Source organism: Anticarsia gemmatalis, chromosome 23 (assembly GCF_050436995.1).
Source record: "Anticarsia gemmatalis isolate Benzon Research Colony breed Stoneville strain chromosome 23, ilAntGemm2 primary, whole genome shotgun sequence".
Lineage (NCBI taxonomy): Eukaryota > Metazoa > Arthropoda > Insecta > Lepidoptera > Erebidae > Anticarsia > Anticarsia gemmatalis.
In genome coordinates, this window is record NC_134767.1 from 8,163,744 (window position 1) to 8,184,123 (window position 20,380).

General features: G+C 38.2%; 2 protein-coding genes across 2 annotated transcripts; both read right to left on the reverse strand.

Annotated features, from left to right (window-relative positions):
* Nucleotides 1-4,572: 4,572 nt before the first annotated feature.
* LOC142983005 (juvenile hormone epoxide hydrolase-like) lies at nucleotides 4,573-9,122 on the reverse strand. Its single transcript, XM_076129765.1, has 7 exons — nucleotides 8,895-9,122; nucleotides 7,774-7,935; nucleotides 7,135-7,281; nucleotides 6,463-6,664; nucleotides 5,855-5,973; nucleotides 5,098-5,213; nucleotides 4,573-4,804 (listed from the first exon to the last, which is right to left on the reverse strand). Exons 1-7 carry the CDS (start codon nucleotides 9,120-9,122, stop codon nucleotides 4,573-4,575), a joined length of 1,206 nt encoding a protein of 401 aa, XP_075985880.1.
* Nucleotides 9,123-10,655: 1,533 nt separating this feature from the next.
* Nucleotides 10,656-15,459, reverse strand: LOC142983215 (juvenile hormone epoxide hydrolase-like). Its single transcript, XM_076130114.1, has 7 exons — nucleotides 15,305-15,459; nucleotides 14,467-14,694; nucleotides 13,733-13,894; nucleotides 13,244-13,390; nucleotides 12,639-12,840; nucleotides 11,778-12,006; nucleotides 10,656-10,975 (listed from the first exon to the last, which is right to left on the reverse strand). Exons 2-7 carry the CDS (start codon nucleotides 14,692-14,694, stop codon nucleotides 10,744-10,746), a joined length of 1,200 nt encoding a protein of 399 aa, XP_075986229.1. The 5' UTR covers nucleotides 15,305-15,459; the 3' UTR covers nucleotides 10,656-10,743.
* Nucleotides 15,460-20,380: the final 4,921 nt, after the last annotated feature.

A 20,380-nucleotide genomic window follows, 5' to 3' on the forward strand; every position in this document is an offset into this window, starting at 1 on the left:
TAATTAATATAAGTGCTCACTCAATCCACACAATTCTGAAAAGTTATAAACGTTAATATCTTTGAATTTATAAGGATTAGAAAGCTATAAATTGTGCTAGTTTTAGTAAAGAAAAGTTACTAAAGATTTGCCATTTTACATTTAGTACTCTCAGTTTACTCTAAAAGATATTCAACTGTTTGTGTTTCAATGAAAATCTGCCATACTGTAGGGTTGTCACGCTGGACATTTTTGCTGAACTAAAATTTTATTTATTTTATAATGACCTTTATCACAAGTCACAAGAGCTGAAGTCAGTTCATTGTGTACTTTAATAGCAGACTTATGGCTTAGGTCTTTAGCTATTTGTTTTCTTCGGTACGGGGTAAGCTTCGATTTTTTTTTAGGATTGTGTTCAAACGTCTTATCAAAATTATATACCTTACAGATGAATTCCATGATTTTTTCAGTTCTTTTAGAACTTGATATACGAATTTCAGCTTTGCACTGGGAACATTTACCGATAAAAGAAATTAAATCACTAATTTTGTGTTTTTTAATAGTCCAAGTGCACGGTAGTTTTGTGTGAATCCATATTTTTTCCTTGATTAAACTGCTCCACTTAAACTTTGGCAGCGTTTTATAATTAAAGAAACTCAAAGTACTGCTTCTTCTCCTAGAGGCACTTATAGGCATAATTTTTTTCCAATCGTAAATATCGAGATAGAAAGAAAATGTTTGGCATTCATCATCACTCACAACAACACTGCTGTTCTCTTTTTCCGACGATGACGACTGTAATAGTGGAGTCGCACAGCCTGAATCGGATATTGGCACCTCATTTGAAATTGTTGCGTTCGAAGTTTCGTCGTTCAGAGTACATATACGGCTTCTATGACGATTCAGTGATATGTAAGTATAATGCCATCGGGGACATTTTATTCTCAAGTTCTTCAGACATCTTAGAAAATATTGGGTCGTTATATTGCACTGTACTACGTATGCCACACAATAATACGATTAATGTTAAATGACAAACTTAACAAACAAACAGGATTGAATAATCCGAAACTAGGTGCATATTATTATGAGGGTAGTTTAGTAAAATTAACAAAATATGGATAAGGCCTTGGTTCGGAAATACCGTGACAACCCTACAGTATGGCAGATTTTCATTGAAACACAAACAGTTGAATATCTTTTAGAGTAAACTGAGAGTACTAAATGTAAAATGGCAAATCTTTAGTAACTTTTCTTTACTAAAACTAGCACAATTTATAGCTTTCTAATCCTTATAAATTCAAAGATATTAACGTTTATAACTTTTCAGAATTGTGTGGATTGAGTGAGCACTTATATTAATTAACTATTACAAAACGTGCTACATTTATGGTTCGCTTTGTATTTTACAAAATCACGTGTATACCTTTTAATAAAACAAGATTTATAACAAAATGAAATTATGGTTTGTTCATAAGAAATCGGGTCCTTTCAAAGTGTGTGAATTGAGTGAGCATATGAAAGTATTTGTAATTTTTTTTTATACGGCCCTTGGCGATTGATATCTAAAACGACAACTTTATAAAGGTTTTACTAAAGAGTAGTACATAAATCTTACATGAATTCTTCATACGTTCTGAGATTCAGGGTGGTCGTATGTGCGAACTGAGTGAGCATTTATTAACTGATATATCTCATGTTTTATCTTTTTACAAATTGTAAGATTGTTTTTACAATTGTTTCACACCTTTTACTAAATGACTAGTATATATTATTAAATTTTATTTAGGGTGCTCACTCAATTCACACACACACCAACTTAATGGGAACTCTTGGACGATTTATTTGAAACACACGATACCCTTCGGTAAGACTGGTTGTCAGTCTTTCAAGCTTTTGACTACTGTTAACGACGGTCAAAGATCTTTGATAATGACAGCCGGGACCCACAATTAAACGTGCCTTCCGAAACACGGAGAAACTCGATATGAATAAGACCGTCACCGATCCATAGAACAACCTCGGCAAGCGTAGCTTAACCTCAGAGATCGATCTGCGTGGCTGTTGTTAACTAAGCCACGAGCTCCTCCAATTCATATAGATTGAAACTAATAATTCTGTGTATTTCAATAATGTAGCTGTATCACTCAGGCCACTGTCAGCTGCTGGTATACCTAATCCTAGAACCTCGAAAACTTTTACCTTAGCATCTTAGCGAGATTTTCATAAAAAGCTACTATATTATTGACTCTGCGTCTTCATTCACCTTCTAAATTCCATCATAGTCGGTTCAGCCGTAAAAATGTAGCCAGCAGTTTTTCGTACATTGTGATTTTTTTTTCGTCAGGAAAATGCATTACTGCTTGTCCCGCTCCAGGGAGGAAGCGGGGGTCTGTCGTGCTCTCCCGCCGGCTAGGTGTCCCGGTTTTTAAATTTGGGCATACCGACTAAAAACCTGAAGGTGTTCCTTCAACAGTCACCATAAAGTGGCCAGGACACAGTACCTCCAATTGGATACTCCGAGTCCCTCGTATTTAGTGACTACCAGTTCGTCCTTGTACTTAATTTTATAAAAGTAAGGTTAAAGACCCGCACAGTTGACTGGTTTCAATGAAACTGGCCGCCGTAGTGGTAATCGACCAGGGCGACACAAAGACATAGTTATTGCTACTTTTCGCAATTATGTTAGGTCGGGGAAAAAGTCTTTTTGCACTATAGTATGCATAAACTTGTAATAAAATCTTTTCTCTACACAAAAAAACTCAATATTTAGGTACCTCACGAGCTCACTGAAAGAAACCTGATGAACCTTGTACTCATTTGTGATTCTTGAAGCCAAAGAGATTTTATTACGAGTTCATACAATCCTACTATAATGCGAAAAAACTTTTTTCCCGACCTAATATTTAATTATACAAACTTACCCATCGCCCGGAATACAGATAACCTATCGTTATTTTTACATATAAATAAATTGTTCCCTATTAAAACTGTATTTTTTTGTCCTAAAATAGTGTAATCAATCGAGCCTACTGAATTGATGTAATGTATTTAGAAATAAATTACCTTGGGTCGTTGAACTAACACAAAGAACTTTTTTTAAATAAAAATATGCGTTTGTAGATACTGATAATTTTAATTTTACAAAAAAGGTTGGTTTTATGTATCATGTTGTATTGTTCCTAACAGCCAGTTTCTTCTTACATGTCTAAAGTAACAGCTAAAGCCATTGACTTTTACTTCACATTTCAGTAGTAAAGATAATTATAAAAAATAAAAAAAAGCTAGACTAGGCCGGCTAGCTATCGAAATTTTGATATTTTGGATGTACTGCCAAAAAAGTTTCTAAAACGCCCGTCAGGGGGCGCTGATCAGATTTTCATACAAAATTTCTCGATGACAGGTCGGTGGTCGGTAGTCGATAGTAGTAGAGAATCGTGCTACAGTCCATTTACTTAACCACTATACTTTGGTTGTTACTTGAAAATGAAGAAACTGACCGTAAGACATGTATTGTAACGACAGAAATACATTTGCAAATAGCATCTCAAAAAAAAAACCTGTGAAAGCCAAATTGTCCAAGCATTTGCTGTCCACGCAAGTGGTCTATGTTAAGAACCTAAAACAACACATTAATGACTTTTCACATTTATTTGTCTACATAATGATCACTTGTTCTATCGGTAAAGGAAAACACCGTGAAGTAACCTTGCACCTTTTAAATTATTTAACACATCTTGAAGGTATGCAAAGTCCCCAACCCGCATTTGGACATCATAGTGTGCTCGAAGAGTACTCTTCATTCCATGAGGAGACCCTTGCCCAGCAGTGGGACATAAATGGTTTAAAAAAAACCTTTATTACTACTTTTGGCGCAGCCGTTGTCATATTTCATAGGTACTGCTTATCTAGGAATTTAAGTACGAAATAAATTATGCTACATTCCTGTTCTTATTGCCAATATTAGATAACGAAGTAAAAATACATACCTTAACATGTGACTACAGACTCATTAGCAAATATTAGAAATACATTTTTTTTACACAAATAAGGTAATAAATTTCAATATAAATGTTTATTTCAGTGAAAAATAGACAGGAAATGTCGACCAAGTTTTGATGAAAAATTACAAAAAGGATCGGCTATTAAATGACGAGTAAGAAAAGCAAACCTTAGCTTTGTCACTCGATAGATGGATAGCCGAATTGTATATAATATATTATAAGCTGAAATTTATTCTGGTAAATTGTAATAGGCTCGCCCCCTATTACATGAGACAACTTTTTGTCCGAAAACTTATTAAGGAGCCTTAACATGCACAAATTGCCGTTTTTATAATGATTGATTTCGGGTAATTTAAAAATAAAGTAGCCGTATCACAAAAAAGAAAATCAGCTGCATAAGCCTATGTTTTACTAATCGTTTGTATTTCGCATTTCGTATACTTCTGCCATCAGCAAACCTTGCATACAAGGCTCTTTAATAAAATTATTAGACTATAGTAAATGAAGAAAATTAAAGAACGAAAATCCAGACAAATTTGCAACCCATTATTCAAGAATGAAATCGCTAAACCGTAACCGTATCTACAATCTACAATTCATCCTTGCATCCTTTCTTATAGTGATAATCTTCGAAGGCATGTATCGCAGTCCACACGCTCTCAGCAAAGACATCAGGAGCCTCCATCGCGAAGAAATGCCCATAATCATCGTACACCGTTGAGTTTAGGATATTGGTGTACTTGAAGCTGAGTACAATCGGAGATTGGTAGATGATTTCACTCTTGGTATGTGTCGTCCATACTGGCACTGCAGTGGATTTCCTAAAAATTGTTTTCAAATCCATACTTTAATATTATAAATGCGAAAGTAACTCTGCCTGTCTATTTCTCAATCACGCCTAAACCGCTGCACCAATTTGCATTAAATCTGGTTGACTTTATGTGTACATGGTTATTTGTAAAACACCGAACAAAAACCTCGCAGGCAAGATAGCTAACATATAACATCTTTATTTTATTTCTTTCGATAAACTCTTAGATTTTTTTTTCATGCAAAAAAAATGATGTCTGTGTCTTTTCCGGATTTAAAATTTAAATATTTATATAAAACTTACGCATATATTCCTTTCTTAACAGTTCTTGTATTAAAAATCTCTGAATACAATCTGACAGAAGTGGTGAAGGAGTCGGGGACCCAGTACATCATGATGTTATCAAGAACGTCATCAGGTCAGAACAGTAGGGTGGGTCACTTTAGTATGGAAAAAAATAAAAGTTTGTGAATCGAATCCTAATAGTAATATTATGTTGTAGTATAGTATTATAAGTAGTTTAAGCTGAAAAACAGATAATTAAACATACATCTTGAGCCCGCGCATGCGCTTCGAAATTTTTAGTTTTTGAACAAAATACGTATTACAAAATGTCATGGTTCTTTAATAAACAGATCTTAAACTACTTGTATGACTGTCTAATATTAGACATTATGGAAAAAAAATCACTTCCAGGTTCTAAAACAAAAATTACTTAATTTACAATTTCATAAGAAACTAACCACTTTGATGCATGAATTCTCTGAATGTACTTACCTCAAATAATCTTCTTTTAACAAACAACACAGTTTATATAGCAAAAATAACGTATGTTTCAATCGATAATAAGTGAAATATTAAAATAAACTCAACGTTAAACATGTAACTTAAGGTGTAAAAGTGGATACTTGAACTTTTTTTATCGAAACTTCAACGGTGTTGCGCGGGCTGTTCCACTTAAAATATTTCAATAATATTTTAAAGGGTTTATAACAATATCTAACTAACACATATTTTCGCTATTAGAAATAGATTACTAAAAAAAAAAATTTCGACCCACCCTACTGAACAGGTCTAAGTCACCATTGAACTTAGCACTGCTGTCTTTCCTAGCTCCGTATGAGAATAAGTTCAGTATGTAGACCAAAAGACCCACGGGAGAATCACTCATTGGCACACCTGAAGAATATTTGATTTCAAAATTCTGCCTAGTATTTTTTTTGTTAGCGCCGTGAGATACAGTTTTGAGGGTGTAAAAAACCGGTCTTGGCAACTTGATGGGCCGTTATGGCTCTGAGACGAGTCATTGGTACAGGCTGAATGTTTTGCATATCCTACGTACTTACCTTAGTATACCTAATCACAACTGTAAAAATAAGCAATAAAATTATTTTAATATAAAAAAGAAACCATATTTAAACAGTGCAATCATATTTTTTAAGCATAGTTTAATTTGGAGTTACTGGCAGCTAAGGAAAAATTACAGTATAGATACTTGTATAAAAATATGCACATGATTAAACAATTAATTTATGAATCATCTGCAATAGACGGAAACGAGCCAACGAAACGCATAGTATAAATATAGCAAAACTGATAAGTATGTAAATTAAATTTACAAAAAAAAAAATTTTTAATTTATTTATGTAAATTTAATTTACAACATACCAATAGTATCAGGTTTAGTCGCTTGTAAATGTAGATAGCCCGTGGAAGTGACGTAGGATTTTATTTTCTCAGAGAGAGGAAACATGCGACTCTCTAAAGCTGGTTCCACTACTAACGAGGTGTCGTAGGCAGCAGAAAACCAGGTCGCCAGAGACAGCGGGGAATATGATACTGCGAAATTTGTATGGTAACCTAAAACTTCCTGGAAAAATAAAGATTGTTTCAAAAAGTGCTTCATGTGTTTCATTGTAAAATGAAAGTAGTAGTAAAATATTGTGTTCTATTTAAGTAGTTCAGTAAGATGTCTGTTCAACGTTTTTGTGTCTGATTTTGACCCCAATTCTTAACCATCTTTATGCTACATTTTTATCAACTTTAGAACGACTAGCAAACAAGGTGGTTTTAAATGGTTTGGTTGGCTATGGCTATGGTTTTAAAACCGGTTTTAAAACCATATTAGTGGTTTTGATCTTTGGAAGGATCATATCAAGTGGCGTTCTTTGGTCTCGGCCTACTCCTATGAAAACAAGGCGTGATTTTATGTACGTATAAATGTATATATCTCAAGTCTCTCACAATTTACGTGCTATATTTCAACAAAATTGGCTCATTAGTTTAGGTGTAAGTACCTAACAAACAGACTTTTACGTTAATAATAATAGTATAGATTACCTTCGTATATAAAGTGATCATCATATTGGCTACAAACGCGCCCATGTCTCCTGCTTGTACGTAAAACTTATCATGACCAAGTCTTTTCATCAAGTTTTTCAACACCGTTGACATTTCTGTTGGTCCAAAACCTGGACGCGTAGCACCCTAAAAAAGAAACCCAGAACTTGAGGACTTTCAATATTGAAGACGCTGTTTAGTTCAAAGTTCAAAGCAACGTTTATGATATTTAAACTTAAACTATTAATAATTTAAATTAAACTTTCTAAATATAGCGACAAAACACTGCACAGAATATTAGCCTAGACTTAGTACGGGTAGAAGTACAGGGGGGCTATTATGTATCTCAGTTGACAACTATTTAGAAGTCACTACGCTGTACATTGTTTTCTCCCTTAGATCATAGTGATTAACATGTGACTTCAAATCAGCAATGTACTCAATAGTGACCATCAATTTGACATAAACTAGCTGTCAACTGAGATAAGTGATAAGCCCGCTAGTGACGAAACGAAAGGTCTCATTTATCAGCCTTTGTACCTGAGCACTTTAATCGTCAGTGTCAGTGAGTCTCCTTTTCGTAGAACAAGAAGAAACAAATTAAAAAGTAATGTAAGTAATCAACATAACTTTACTTACATCTGAAAACCCGTATCCTGGCAAGCTAGGAACGACCAGTTCTAAAGCAATTCCATTGACGCATCCAGAAGACAGCAGTGGTATAGTCTCATAGTACTCCCTGATGGAGCCAGGGAAACCGTGGAGCATTAGTAGTGGCACGGTTTTACAATTACAATTTACCTTAAAAGCAAAATGTTGGTAGCTCATTGTGATATTGCTCAATTAACACTTAGCCACACAGCTACAGTCAAGAAAATTTTAACGCGGATATTTCAAAAGATAGATGGCCATACAAGCCAGTAATTCAATTTTTTTACATATTTGGAGTAAGTTTATATGTTTCTACGGATCATAGTAAGTGGCGTTCGTTGGTCTGTGCCTAACCTTATGGGAAAATGCTCGATTTAATGTAATATGTATCTCTGAACGTAATACAATGAAGTTAGGCCGATAGCTCACGTACCGGAGAAGGCTAATGAAAAAACAAAGTTCTTGCTTTGCTCCAATGAAACTGTCTAAGAACTACTTCAAATTTGCACGATTTCCTAAAGTCGGTACTATCGAGTAATAACTGTTTGGAAATAGGTTTGATTTTATGTCTGCATTTATGAACGTATTTCAATGAAGATAGGCCGACAGCTTATGTACCGGAGAAGGTCCCATGTCTACTGGGACTTGAAGGAACTTTGTGTAGAGGGTCCTGTACCTCGATTCTCTACCACTATCGACTACCGACAACCGGCTAGCTATCGAAATTTTGACACTTAGCATGTACTGCCAAAATGTTTCCTACGACACCCGTCAGAGGCGCTGATCAGATTTTCAAACAAAATTTCTCGATGACAGTTCGGTTGTGGGTTGTCGATAGTAGTAGAGAATCGAGGCACTGTTTTGCTCCAGAGAAACTGTCAAAGAATAACTACAAATATGCGCTATTTCCTACGTCGGAAGGTACTATCGAGTAATAAAACTTTGACATGTAAAACGTACTGCAGAAACAATTTCTACGGCCCCGCTAGAAGCGCTGATCTCATATTACATTTTTTGATAACAAGCCGGTTGTCGATAGTTGAAAGTGGCAGAGAATCAACCTACTAGGGTAGTAAAATATTTTCAAAACGAATACTTGTTAGCCTTACCTTAGGTTTAATCCATGCGAAGTGAACATCCAGACCCTGTATTTTAGTCTTGAACAACGGGTACTGATTCAAAGAGGCTTCTTGTTTCGTAAAGTTGTATTTATTAACCCAGTAGTCAGTCCAATAGTCCAGGAGGTTGGTATTGAACCCATATTCGAAGGCAACACCTTCTAAGGGAGGAGTGACTTTCCTACGGCTCTTTATACGATGTTTTAAATCTCTGACCATCTGGAAATGTAATTATAATAATGATTATAGCCTTAGATATAAAAGAAGGGGCAGGAAAAAGGACAAAGAGGTCTAAGATCGAGATAGGAGAGAAAACATTTTGACGGTTGTTATTTAAGTAGATATCAACCGGGACTGACGTTTTACGTGCTCTCCAAAGCACGCTAGAGAGGCCCAGTTCCAATATTACTGAGCGGTCGCCGATCAATGGAATGACTGCGCTAAGATCTGCGCAACCCACCAATCGTTTACCACCAGCAGCGCAAATGGCTATCGGCGCCTTTTTTGCGAAAGTAACATGCTTTTATAGTTTGCACCACCCGTAAAATGTTATTTTATTTTAATAAAAATAAACAATTCTTACCTCTTCTTCAAACTTGATAGAAGCTGGTTTTATAGAAATATCATTTTCATTTTCAGAATGCCGCCATATTTGTTTATCTCTGTCTTCTAACGTTAGTTGCGAACTGACTACGTTCAGCACAAAATTACCGCATAACAATACCTTTAATAGAAGAAACATGTTTGTAAATACATTTGTTACTAAACCGGATTGGTATCGGTTTTTTTCTTATATACCTTACTTAATTTTCTTTTTATATTTTTTGTTTAATTAACATAAGGTCTAGATGTATGTTTTCTATTAGTTTCTATTGAACTGTGTCAATTTGCATAATAATATGAACGAATTTGTACTTAAAATACTTATTAATATTGTAACAATAGCGGACTGGTCTGACTTTGTCCGAAAATAGTACATTTTCTCCAATTGATTCCTTTCCCATAGAAATTTTGAATCCCATCAATGCCTTCCAATCTGTCCCGATTGTTACAAACTGTAGACTACAGACACTACACCACTGTAGTCTGATTGTTCCTATTGTAATAAATTCACAGTTTTACAGTAGCAATGATGTCCGGGTGGTCTAAGATTGTACGTTTTGAGCAAGTGGTCGAAGGTTCGGACCCGAGACAACACACCAATGACTTTTCAGAGTTATATGACTGTTATAAATAATAATCACTTGTGAATGAATTAATCATAAATAACAATTATGTGAGTACTATAAATAATAATCACTTGTGCCAACGGTGAAGGAAAACATTGTGATACAACATTGCATTCCTAAGTTTTTTAACACAATTCTTGAAGACATGCAAAGTCCCCAAGCCGCAGTTGGCCAGCGTGATAGATTCTAAATTCTCCCTGATTACGGGAGTGACAGTAAAAGGTTATATTTATTTATTTATAGTTAAGGTGCTTAAGCCAAAGTTGTGCTAGACATTTGAAATACACCTAGGTACTAGACAGACAGCGAAGTCTTTGTCTTTATTTAAGGGTTCCTGTTGTAAGGAACCCTTAAATAGGATCATCGAAATCGGTCAACCCAATAAAAACTATTAGTTATAATACATTAGCATTTATTTGATAGTCTGAGGTAATTTGTAAACACAAAAAACTGTAACAATATTAAATAAACATGCTTATTTCAGCGATAAAGTAAACAAGGTAAAATCAGGTAAAAACACCAAAAAAGGACTTAATTTATTGCTTTTCTTTAACAAAACATTTTTTTTGAATTACCCTTTAAATATAGGATTATTTATAAAATTCTGAAGTCTACAATTCAACCTTGCATCCTTTCTTATAATGATAATCTTCGAAGGCATGTATCGCAGTCCACACGCTCTCAGCAAAGACATCAGGAGCCTCCATCGCGAAGAAATACCCATAATCATCGTACACCGTTGAGTTCAGGATATTGGTGTACTTGAAGCTGAGTACAATCGGAGATTGGTAGGTGATTTCTCTCTTGGTATGTGTCGTCCATAGTGGCACTTCTGTTGGTCTTCTAAAAAAAAAAAATATTTTGTGAAAAGATAGCTCTTGAAAGAATAGACACTATGCATTTAGACCCAACTGCAGGTTTTGCGCAGTGGTTAACGTGGTCACCTCGCCGCAATAAACGTAGCACCGCGTGTGGCAGGTTCGAATCCCACCCGGGACAACTATTTGTGTGATCAGCACGAGTATTTGTTCTGGGCCTGGTTGTAAATGTATCTATATAAGTATGTATTTAGAAGTATATAAGTATGTTGTCCCGTTTTCTGTTTATCATAGTACAAGCTCTGCTTGGTTTGTAATCAGATAACCGTGTGTGAGTTGTCCCAAAAATATTTATATTTTATTAGTTTACCCAAAAGAATATTTTGTTATGTGTGAGAATCGAACTCCTACGCGTTAGGCTTGCGGAACACATATGCGAGTCAGCACTTTAGGGTCGGTAGTATTTATCGAATAACAAAACCGACTCGAAACAATTATTACACTTGTTCGGCTTGAGCCGATTGGGTAGTTCTTTCGAGTCCGATCGTCAAATTCAGTTGAAACATTCAGGCGTGACAATGTCCAGGTTCGTATCTACGTTTAATCATAAATAAAAATGAATCACCGAAATGTATGTAGTCGCCTAACTTTTGAACAACTCAAACAAATTGTATAATTATTTTTTTTAATATGTTTGTATCTGTCGGGATGAGGTTTGTATAGGATCGATGGGATCAAAATTCCCAATGGAATGAATCTACGGGATAAAATTCTACTATACCCGCACGAAGTCGGGCCAGTCCGCTAGTAATAATATAAATACGTACGCATATAATCCTTCTTCAATAGTTCTTGAGTTGAAAAATTCAGAATACAATCTTGCAGAAGTAGTGAAGGAGTTGGGGACCCAGTACATCATGATATCATCAAGGATTGTATCAGTAGTAAAAAGGTCCAATTCGCTTATTAATTTATTACCGACTTTTTGACCTCCAAGTGTCAATAAACCCAGTATATACGAGAGAAGAGCTACCGGAGAATCACTCATTGCGACACCTGAAAAAAAAAAATAAAATTTAAAGAGCCTGTGTTCGATCGTACAATGTTTATCGCATTGCTCGCTGTGGCCTGTCCCGTTTTCCGAAGGCCCCCTGGCTGGCGAACTCGGGGGAGTTTTCCGGCCATTGCACAAGGGGGCATTGTGGGGGGACGGCATCCGTGTGTTGGGGTGTCGTCCCACACTGCGGGCGGGTCCACAATGTGGACGGCCGCGTCGGGGTCGCGGATGTGTGCCCAAAGGCGTTCCCGTGGCCTCGGCACTAAGCGGCGAGGAGGCAACAATTGGTGATTTAGTGGGTAGGCCTTGCCCTTCTGGTTCGGAGAGCCCCACATACCCTAGCGCTCCCCCGGGCGTTGGGGATGCAATTTCAAAAAAAAAAGGTGGCGTTGTTTCATTTATGAATCGCGGTGTTAAGATTCTGGGGAGCACCTATAAGTTCCGAAAAAATATATTTTTGAATTCGGTTGTATCTGCTTAGCGCCTCTACCGGGCTTCATAGGAACTATTTTGGGAGTATATTTTAAATGTCAAACTCTTAATACTAGACAGGGCTGACTGTAGAGAATTGCGCTACTAGTAACGACTGTTTTAAAATTACAAAAAGCTTAGTAGTTAATTTAATACCTACCAATAGTGTCAGGTTTTGTGGCTTGGAAATGTAAGTATCCTGTCATAATTATTTTTGCCTTTATTTTTTCATAGAGAGGAAACATTCGGTCTGCCAGTGCTGGTTCAACTACTAACGAAGTGTCGTAGGCAGCAGAAAACCAGGTCGCCAAAGACAGTGGGGAAAACGATATTGGGTAGTTTGTATGAAAACCAAGGACCTCCTGGAAATAAGAAAAATAAATATTATTAGGCAACCCACACAACGGTCATTTGATTCCAAACTAAGCAGAACTCGTACTATAGTAACCAAATAACTGATAAACATACTTATATAGGTACTTATAAATACATACTTATAAAGATGAACTAACATTCAGGCACAACAGATACTCGTGCTCATCACACAAATATTTGTCCCGTTTGGGATTCGAACCCACCACACGCGATGCTACAAATATTGCGGCGAGGTGACCTCTTGTGTTGGTTTTTTACAAACATACAAACAATGGACACAAAGTACAACATATACAACTATTTGTGGTTCGCTCAAATAATTGTCCCGTGTGGGAATCCATCACTCAGTAACCGAAGAGTTCAATAATAAAAGCTTTTAATTAAAATTACCTTCTTATACAAAGTGATCATCATCGTGCCGACAATCCCTCCCATATCTCCTCCTTGCAAATAAAACTTGTTATGTCCAAGTCTTTTCATCAAGTTCCTTAGAACCGTCGCCATTTCTGCCGCGCCAAAGCCAGGACGCGTTGCGCCCTGAAATAAAGCACAGAATCAACATAAGACGCCGCGTTGTTACGTACACACAAAGATCAGAGGTTGTGTAATGTTTCAGAGAGTAAAGAACACACAATTGCAGAACAGGGCAACTTTTCTACATTATGTGTGTATTAGAAACAAAAAGCACGTTTTCCAACAGTAAAGGAATATATCGTTGCATGCCATGCAATGCAATAGTTCTGTAACAGTTTTCAGGGAATCCAAAGTCATTAACTTGCATTTAGCCAGCGTGTTAGACTCAAGGTCTAACTGCTCCCTCATCCCGGAAGAAAGCCCTTGATCAGTGGCAACTTCTATATAGCATATAATTTAACTGACCTCAGAAAATCCGTATCCTGGTAAGCTAGCAACGACTAATTCTAATGCAACTCCATTGACGCATCCAGAAGTCAGCAGTGGTATGGTCTCATAGAACTCCCTGATGGAGCCAGGGAAACCATGCAACATTAGTATTGGCACGGTTTTACATCTACGATCCACCTGAAGAGGAAAAAGGAAACCTTTTTACATTAGATGTCTTTACACACATGTGTATACGCTATTTCGCGCGTGAAACAACAGATGAAAGAGCGCGCGCCGCGCTCATCTTTCAGGCCCGCGAAGAAAACGTGAGCGAAGAGCGCGCCGTCTTTCCCGTGCGTAATCCTGTGCGCTCCTAATCACGCGCGAAAGAGCGTGTGTGTAAAAACAAATCATGTCTCAGAATAGAATGAATGAAAAAATAAGGGGAGTAAAATATTGAAACCCAATTTACACACATAGCGGATGCGTGGCGTGGGCGGGCGTCTGCCGTGCGGGCGACTGAAGTACGGGCAGGTGGTGTGCGGAATTCTCACACTCTTTCAGTGTGGTATCTTCTATAAGAATACAATTAATTTAGACCCGCCGCATCTCCGTCCCAACACGCAGCTAATTTCTGTTTGGATTGCGCATTATTAACACGTGATAACTAGACTTACCAAATTATTGAAATCAGTCTTAATCACAGCGAATATTAGGCAAGCAACATTCTTATAAAAGAAAAAAATAAAAGTAAACTATTTTTCAATTACGTTAGGTTTAATCCATGCGAAGTGAACATCAAGACCCTGTATATTAGTCTTGAACAGCGGGTACTTATTCAAAAAGGCTTCTTGTTTTGTAAAGTTGTACTTATTAACCCAGTAGTCAGTCCAATAGTCCAGGAGGTTGGTATTGAACCCATATTCGAAGCCAACGCCTTCTAAAGGAGGAGTAACTTTCCGACGGCCATTTATACGACGTTTTAAATCTTCTATCATCTGAAAATGAGAGTAATAAATTGATCATTCCCACGTCAATTGTTGCTTCAGTCGTCTTTTATGCAAAGAAATCTTCATAAGTGATAGAGTAGGCTCTGACTGGAATTGTCAGAAAAAACATTGAAGAAATCTAGAATTATCCTAAGATGTATCATAATCATAGGGATCATGTGCCAAGGCACTGAGGTCTACTACCTCAATTTCCTTACTTCGGGCAATTTCTAAGAAATGCTTAATACCACGTTCGCGTGAGCAACGTCTTACGACGTCGTGTTGGTGTGGTTGTGAAATGGCGCAACGTCATATGACGGCCCCCGATTGTCATATTTATTATGGTGGAATGTCCTTGCGCATGTACTTAGCGCCGCAACACGTGCAAATTTTGAAACCACAACCGCCGCATGACTAAAAAAGTAAGCATCTTTCTAGTGTTGTACGCACACAAAGTTGCAACGTCTTATGACGTTGCGCCATTTCATAACTTTGTTAACACGACGTTGCTCACGCGAACGTGATGGAAAACTCAGAAACGAATTTTTGCGCCAACCCGGGATTTGAGCCCGGGACCTCTTGCTCGGCAGTCAGGTGAGATAAGATGGACGATTCTTACCTCTTCCTCAAACTTGATAGGAGCTGGTTTTATGGAAAGATCATTTTTATTTTCGGAATGCCGCCATATCTGTTTTTCCCTTTGTTTCAACGTTAGTTTCGAACTGACTACGTTCAGCGCAAAAATAAAAAATAGTATTTTAAATAGAAAATACATGTTTGTTATTTCATTTGTAACTAAACGGGATTGGTGTCGAAATCTCTTTTTTATACCTACCTCATTTTTTATTTTACTTTAAATATTTGTTGTACAGACACTTCACGTTTCTTTTTCATGCTGCTGCTGCTAGCTCAACTGCGACAAATTTGCATAAGGACGTAATTCTCATTTATATACTAATAAATATATTAGCCACAGATATTACTGTCTTAAGTTTACTTCTACTTTCCTTTGTCACTAGGTTGACCACTAACCATAAGAAGAGGATAAGAAGAAGAAGTCTCCTCTAGTCTAGGTATATAATACACGATTGAGCGCGTTACAACTTGTACACACTACAATATTGAATCTGTTGTCGGAATACAAGGTTCTCACTTTTCGAATTCCGGGCTATAGGGGGTCTTAGGCTACTGCCTCTGTACCCTATAATAAGATAAATTGGATAGTTCGACACTACTTTTCAAAACATTTGTCGGATTACCGGGGGTCCACTGTGTATAGCCAGATGGTCCGGATTTCCGGGTATTCCGGAATTTTGTTTGATGTCCCGTGTCCAGTAATTTTACTTTGCTTTCCGGGAATAAAAAAATACTTGTGTTTACTAAGCTACGATGTTTTTTTTGTCATTCCTGTCTCGGACCAGAGACATAACTCTGATTCCGTCTGTGGCCATAGAAATGTCCTAGAAATGATCAGCCTGGATCTGGCAACTCTAACTGTATACGAAGCAATACAAAAGTAAAAAATAATGCCAAAGTTCGTCTAGTCACTCTCTTGCCTAAAGTACATAATTTGGTACATATGTTATTTACCTATGCAAAAAACTTTTGAAAAATTGCATATTGTCACGTGTTCTCTTTGATAGCTCAGCTGGTCGTTTCATTATTCGTCATTATGTATTTAGATGAAATGCAAAATGTTTAATTGTAAAATGTCATTTTAATTGTGCTGCTCCTATACTTTTAATTGTTTATTGAAAAATTTTGTAATTAGAATTCAGAAAAATATAAATAAATATTATTATACATATTGTGGGACAACTCACACACGGTCATTTGATTCCAAACTAAGCAGAGCTTGTACTATGGTAACCAAATAACTGATAAACATACTTATTTACTTCTACATATATATTTATATAGATACATTAATATTTAGTAACATCCAGGCTTAGAACAAATACTCGTGCTCATCACACAAATATTTGTACCGGGTGGGATTCGAAGCCGCCACACGCAGCGCTAAGGTTATTGCGGCGAGGTGACAACGTTAACTACTGCGACAAACTTGCAGTTCAAAATATGAAAATATGCTGTAGATAAGTAGAGGTTCATTAAATAGAGATAAACAGATAAATTTGTTTGTGCAGAGGTAAACTCATTCATCGTAGGTATCGTTAGGTAATCATTCAAAGTTTAGATCCTACCAGCTTTTGCCCGCGACTTCGTCCACATGGTTTGTGACTTAGGACAGAATTCTCCTACAAACTTTCATCTCCTTTTTTATCCCCTTGGGGGAGGATTGGTCAAAATCCTTTGTTAGCGGATGCCTACGTCATAACATCTACCTGAATGTTCAATTTCAGCCCGATTTATCCAGTGGCTTGTGCTGTGCGTTGATAGATCACTATGTCAGTCAATTACCTTTTTTTTCAATTACATAAAGGCATTAGAGTAGGATAAACGCCATCGTATTGGGATTCGTCAGTAATTTTGACGTGGGTAATAGGGCGAAGAGACCAGGGCTTGTTAAGTCACAAAATAGTCCACAATAGAATTATCACTCGTTTACTAAATCACTAATTAATGTCCAACATTCAGAATTATAAAGGATAGTAATGATCTAACTCGATTAACATTCCACCTCAACACGTGGGTGCGTGCGCCACCATGATAACCCAATTCTCTAATAATGGCCGCCTCCCCAGCGCTCGGTGTTATGTCTTATGTCAACGGTCACTAGCCAGCATTTAAAACCAACAAAAAGGTTGACGCGCCTACACGGCCAACCCTGACTGTAGCACGTCCTCGTGCGATTAGTAGTCTCGTACAGAATCATCTAAAAGATTACACGTATTAGTTTCAGTACGTTCACGTATATTGTGAGCTCGTCCATGCCTGACACAAAGCTAATTTGATGACTCAATTCGGGGTGCAATCTTCTCACGACTACAATACGCATCACTGAGACATGGACCGGACGCATTAAGACCCGGGTGCACGTGACCTTTCCGACCTTTGGACAATCGTATAGACATAGCATGGACCGGGCGCATAGAGCCCCTTCAACCAGCCAACTAGAGTTACAATGCGTGGACCGGGCGCATAGAGCCCTTTCGACCAACCACCACAGATACAAGGCGTGGACCGGGCGTGCAGAGCCCTTTCGACCAGCCGACCACAGATACAAGGCGTGGACCGGGCGCATAGAGCCCTTTCGACCAACCACCACAGATACAAGGCGTGGACCGGGCGTGCAGAGCCCTTTCGACCAGCCGACCACAGATACAAGGCGTGGACCGGGCGCATAGAGCCCTTTCGACCAGCCGATCACAATACACAACTTCATGGCGTGGACCGGGCGCATAGGGCCCCTTTGACCAGCCGATCACAATACACAACTTCATGGCGTGGACCGGGCGTACACAGCCCCTTCGACCAGCCGATCACAATACACAACTTCATGGCGTGGACCGGGCGTACAGAGCCCTTACGACCAGCCGATCACAATACACAACTTCATGGCGTGGACCGGGCGTACAGAGCCCTTACGACCAGCTGATCACAATACACAACTTCATGGCGTGGACCGGGCGTACTGAGCCCCTTCGACCAGCCGATCACAATACACAACTTCATGGCGTGGACCGGGCGTACAGAGCCCTTACGACCAGCCGATCACAATACACAACTTCATGGCGTGGACTGGGCGTACACAGTCCTTACGACCAGCCAACCTTAGCCATGGACCGGGCGCACTAGGCCCATGCCGACCATTTATCCGAGCGTGATTTAGGCGTCCCAGGCCTTTCAAATCAGCCATTACAATAATATAGACGTAATTCAGGCGTATGAAACCTTTACAATCGGTCTTTCTGTTCGTCAACTCTAGGAAAGTGGATAGTGTTCAGGACGAGTGTTGGCATTAAACTCCCTATAATCTACACATGTTATTTCCGAACCATCCTTCATCTTGACTAACAGGATGGGGCTGACAAACCGCCATGAGCTCTCACGAATGACACAGACCTGCATCTAGAAGAGACTATACTTTTTCGTTGACTATAATATCCTTGTCAGCAGGTGATAACTTATAAGGACGACGTTGTACTACCGTATGTGGGTCTATTAAATCAACCTTTAAAGTGCCTGTCGAAACGTGACGAGTTGGAATACTGTCAATAAAGGAGGCGTTATATTTTTTTAAGTATTCTAATTAGTGCAAATCAATCGTCACCTATAAATAACGTTAGTTTCGATAGTGTTAAAATCAACCTTGTTTGCATTTTGCACATGTTTACTTCTTTGCGTACAAAGAAAACTTAGACTATCACTATTAATTTCAACATGGATTCCTTTTTCGAGTACGTCTCTTCCTATAATAATTGCATCTGAAATCACATTATCGGAAACGTCATGAAGTAGTATAGATAGAGAGATTTCCTGTATTGTAACAGAGCTAATGATTTGCGATAAACACTTAACATCTTTCCCGCCAATCTCCGTTAAATAAACTATCTCTTTGCGTTTAGTGCCGGGTAATTTCTCAATAAAACTACTCTTTACCAGAGAACAAACCGAGCCACTGTCGAAAAGAAAAGAAATGATCTCACCAGATGATGTCGACAGTGTACCTCTACTCGCCCGTCGTTCGCAAGTCAGGACTTCCTTGCGCGCCGGAGGGTTGGTTTACTCTGAACAGCCAGTACTGATGTGTCCTGACTACCCACACGCCTAGCAGGTTACATGCTTCACTTCCGCTTCAGCTGGTTTCGACTGCACGGCGCCCCGGCGTTTGCGACATTCTTCAATTTTGTGCCCACGATTTCCACAAAAGTGATAGGTATCGCTTCGCATCAATCTCCTTTTCGTGTTCTTCATGTCGTATTTTGATAGAAATACTGTTGAGCATTCTGCACAGTTGGGCTCCCAAAGACACAAGATGAAAATTCAAATCTCTTCATATCAAGAGGTACAATTATAACACCAGAACAGAGACAAATTAGTAGGTTCCCATCATCGTCTACTTAAGGTGCACAATTCGTTTGTAGGTCTCGGCATTCGATTCTTCAACAAGCTTCCCAAGCACATCATGGATTTACCCCTTCAATGCCCGAATTAGTTTCGTCTGCATCAAACTTGACAAGATGAGGCGGTGAGCTAGTTGATGCATTCTGTGTAGTCGCCAACAAGCGAGATGAAAGCACCTCCATGTTTGTCAGAATGTTTTTTTATTCTCCTCGCTTATGTTAGATTGGCCAGCGGTCGCGCCGCTGATCTCCTCTGGATTAGGCCCTCTACATCCCACTTCTGATAAAGGCATTAGAGTAGGATAAACGCCATCGTATTGGGATTCGTCAGTCATTTTGACGTGGGTAATAGGGCGAAGAGACCAGGGCTTGTTAAGTCACAAAATAGTCCACAATAGAATTATCACTCGTTTACTAAATCACTAATTAATGTCCAACATTCAGAATTATAAAGGATAGTAATGATCTAACTCGATTAACATTCCACCTCAACACGTGGGTGCGTGCGCCACCATGATAACCCAATTCTCTAATAATGGCCGCCTCCCCAGCGCTCGGTGTTATGTCTTATGTCAACGGTCACTAGCCAGCATTTAAAACCAACAAAAAGGTTGACGCGCCTACATATATATTTAGATTTTCCCCAAAGCACATAAATATAAATAATA

What these genes read in the sequence shown, in the direction of transcription:
- LOC142983005 (XM_076129765.1), bottom strand. Translation starts at nt 9,122, where the DNA reads ATGGTCAGAGATTTAAAACATCGTATAAAGAGCCGTAGGAAAGTCACT. An exon ending in TCGCATGGATTAAACCTAAG is followed by an intron (nt 7,936 to 8,894) that starts GTAAGGCTAACA and finishes TTTGCTTTTAAG; the next exon opens with GTAAATTGTAATTGTAAAAC. An exon ending in GTTAAGAAAGGAATATATGC is followed by an intron (nt 4,805 to 5,097) that starts GTAAGTTTTATA and finishes AACAATTTTTAG; the next exon opens with GAAATCCACTGCAGTGCCAG.
- LOC142983215 (XM_076130114.1), bottom strand. Translation starts at nt 14,694, where the DNA reads ATGATAGAAGATTTAAAACGTCGTATAAATGGCCGTCGGAAAGTTACT. An exon ending in TCGCATGGATTAAACCTAAC is followed by an intron (nt 13,895 to 14,466) that starts GTAATTGAAAAA and finishes TTTCCTCTTCAG; the next exon opens with GTGGATCGTAGATGTAAAAC. An exon ending in TGATCACTTTGTATAAGAAG is followed by an intron (nt 12,841 to 13,243) that starts GTAATTTTAATT and finishes TCTTATTTCCAG; the next exon opens with GAGGTCCTTGGTTTTCATAC.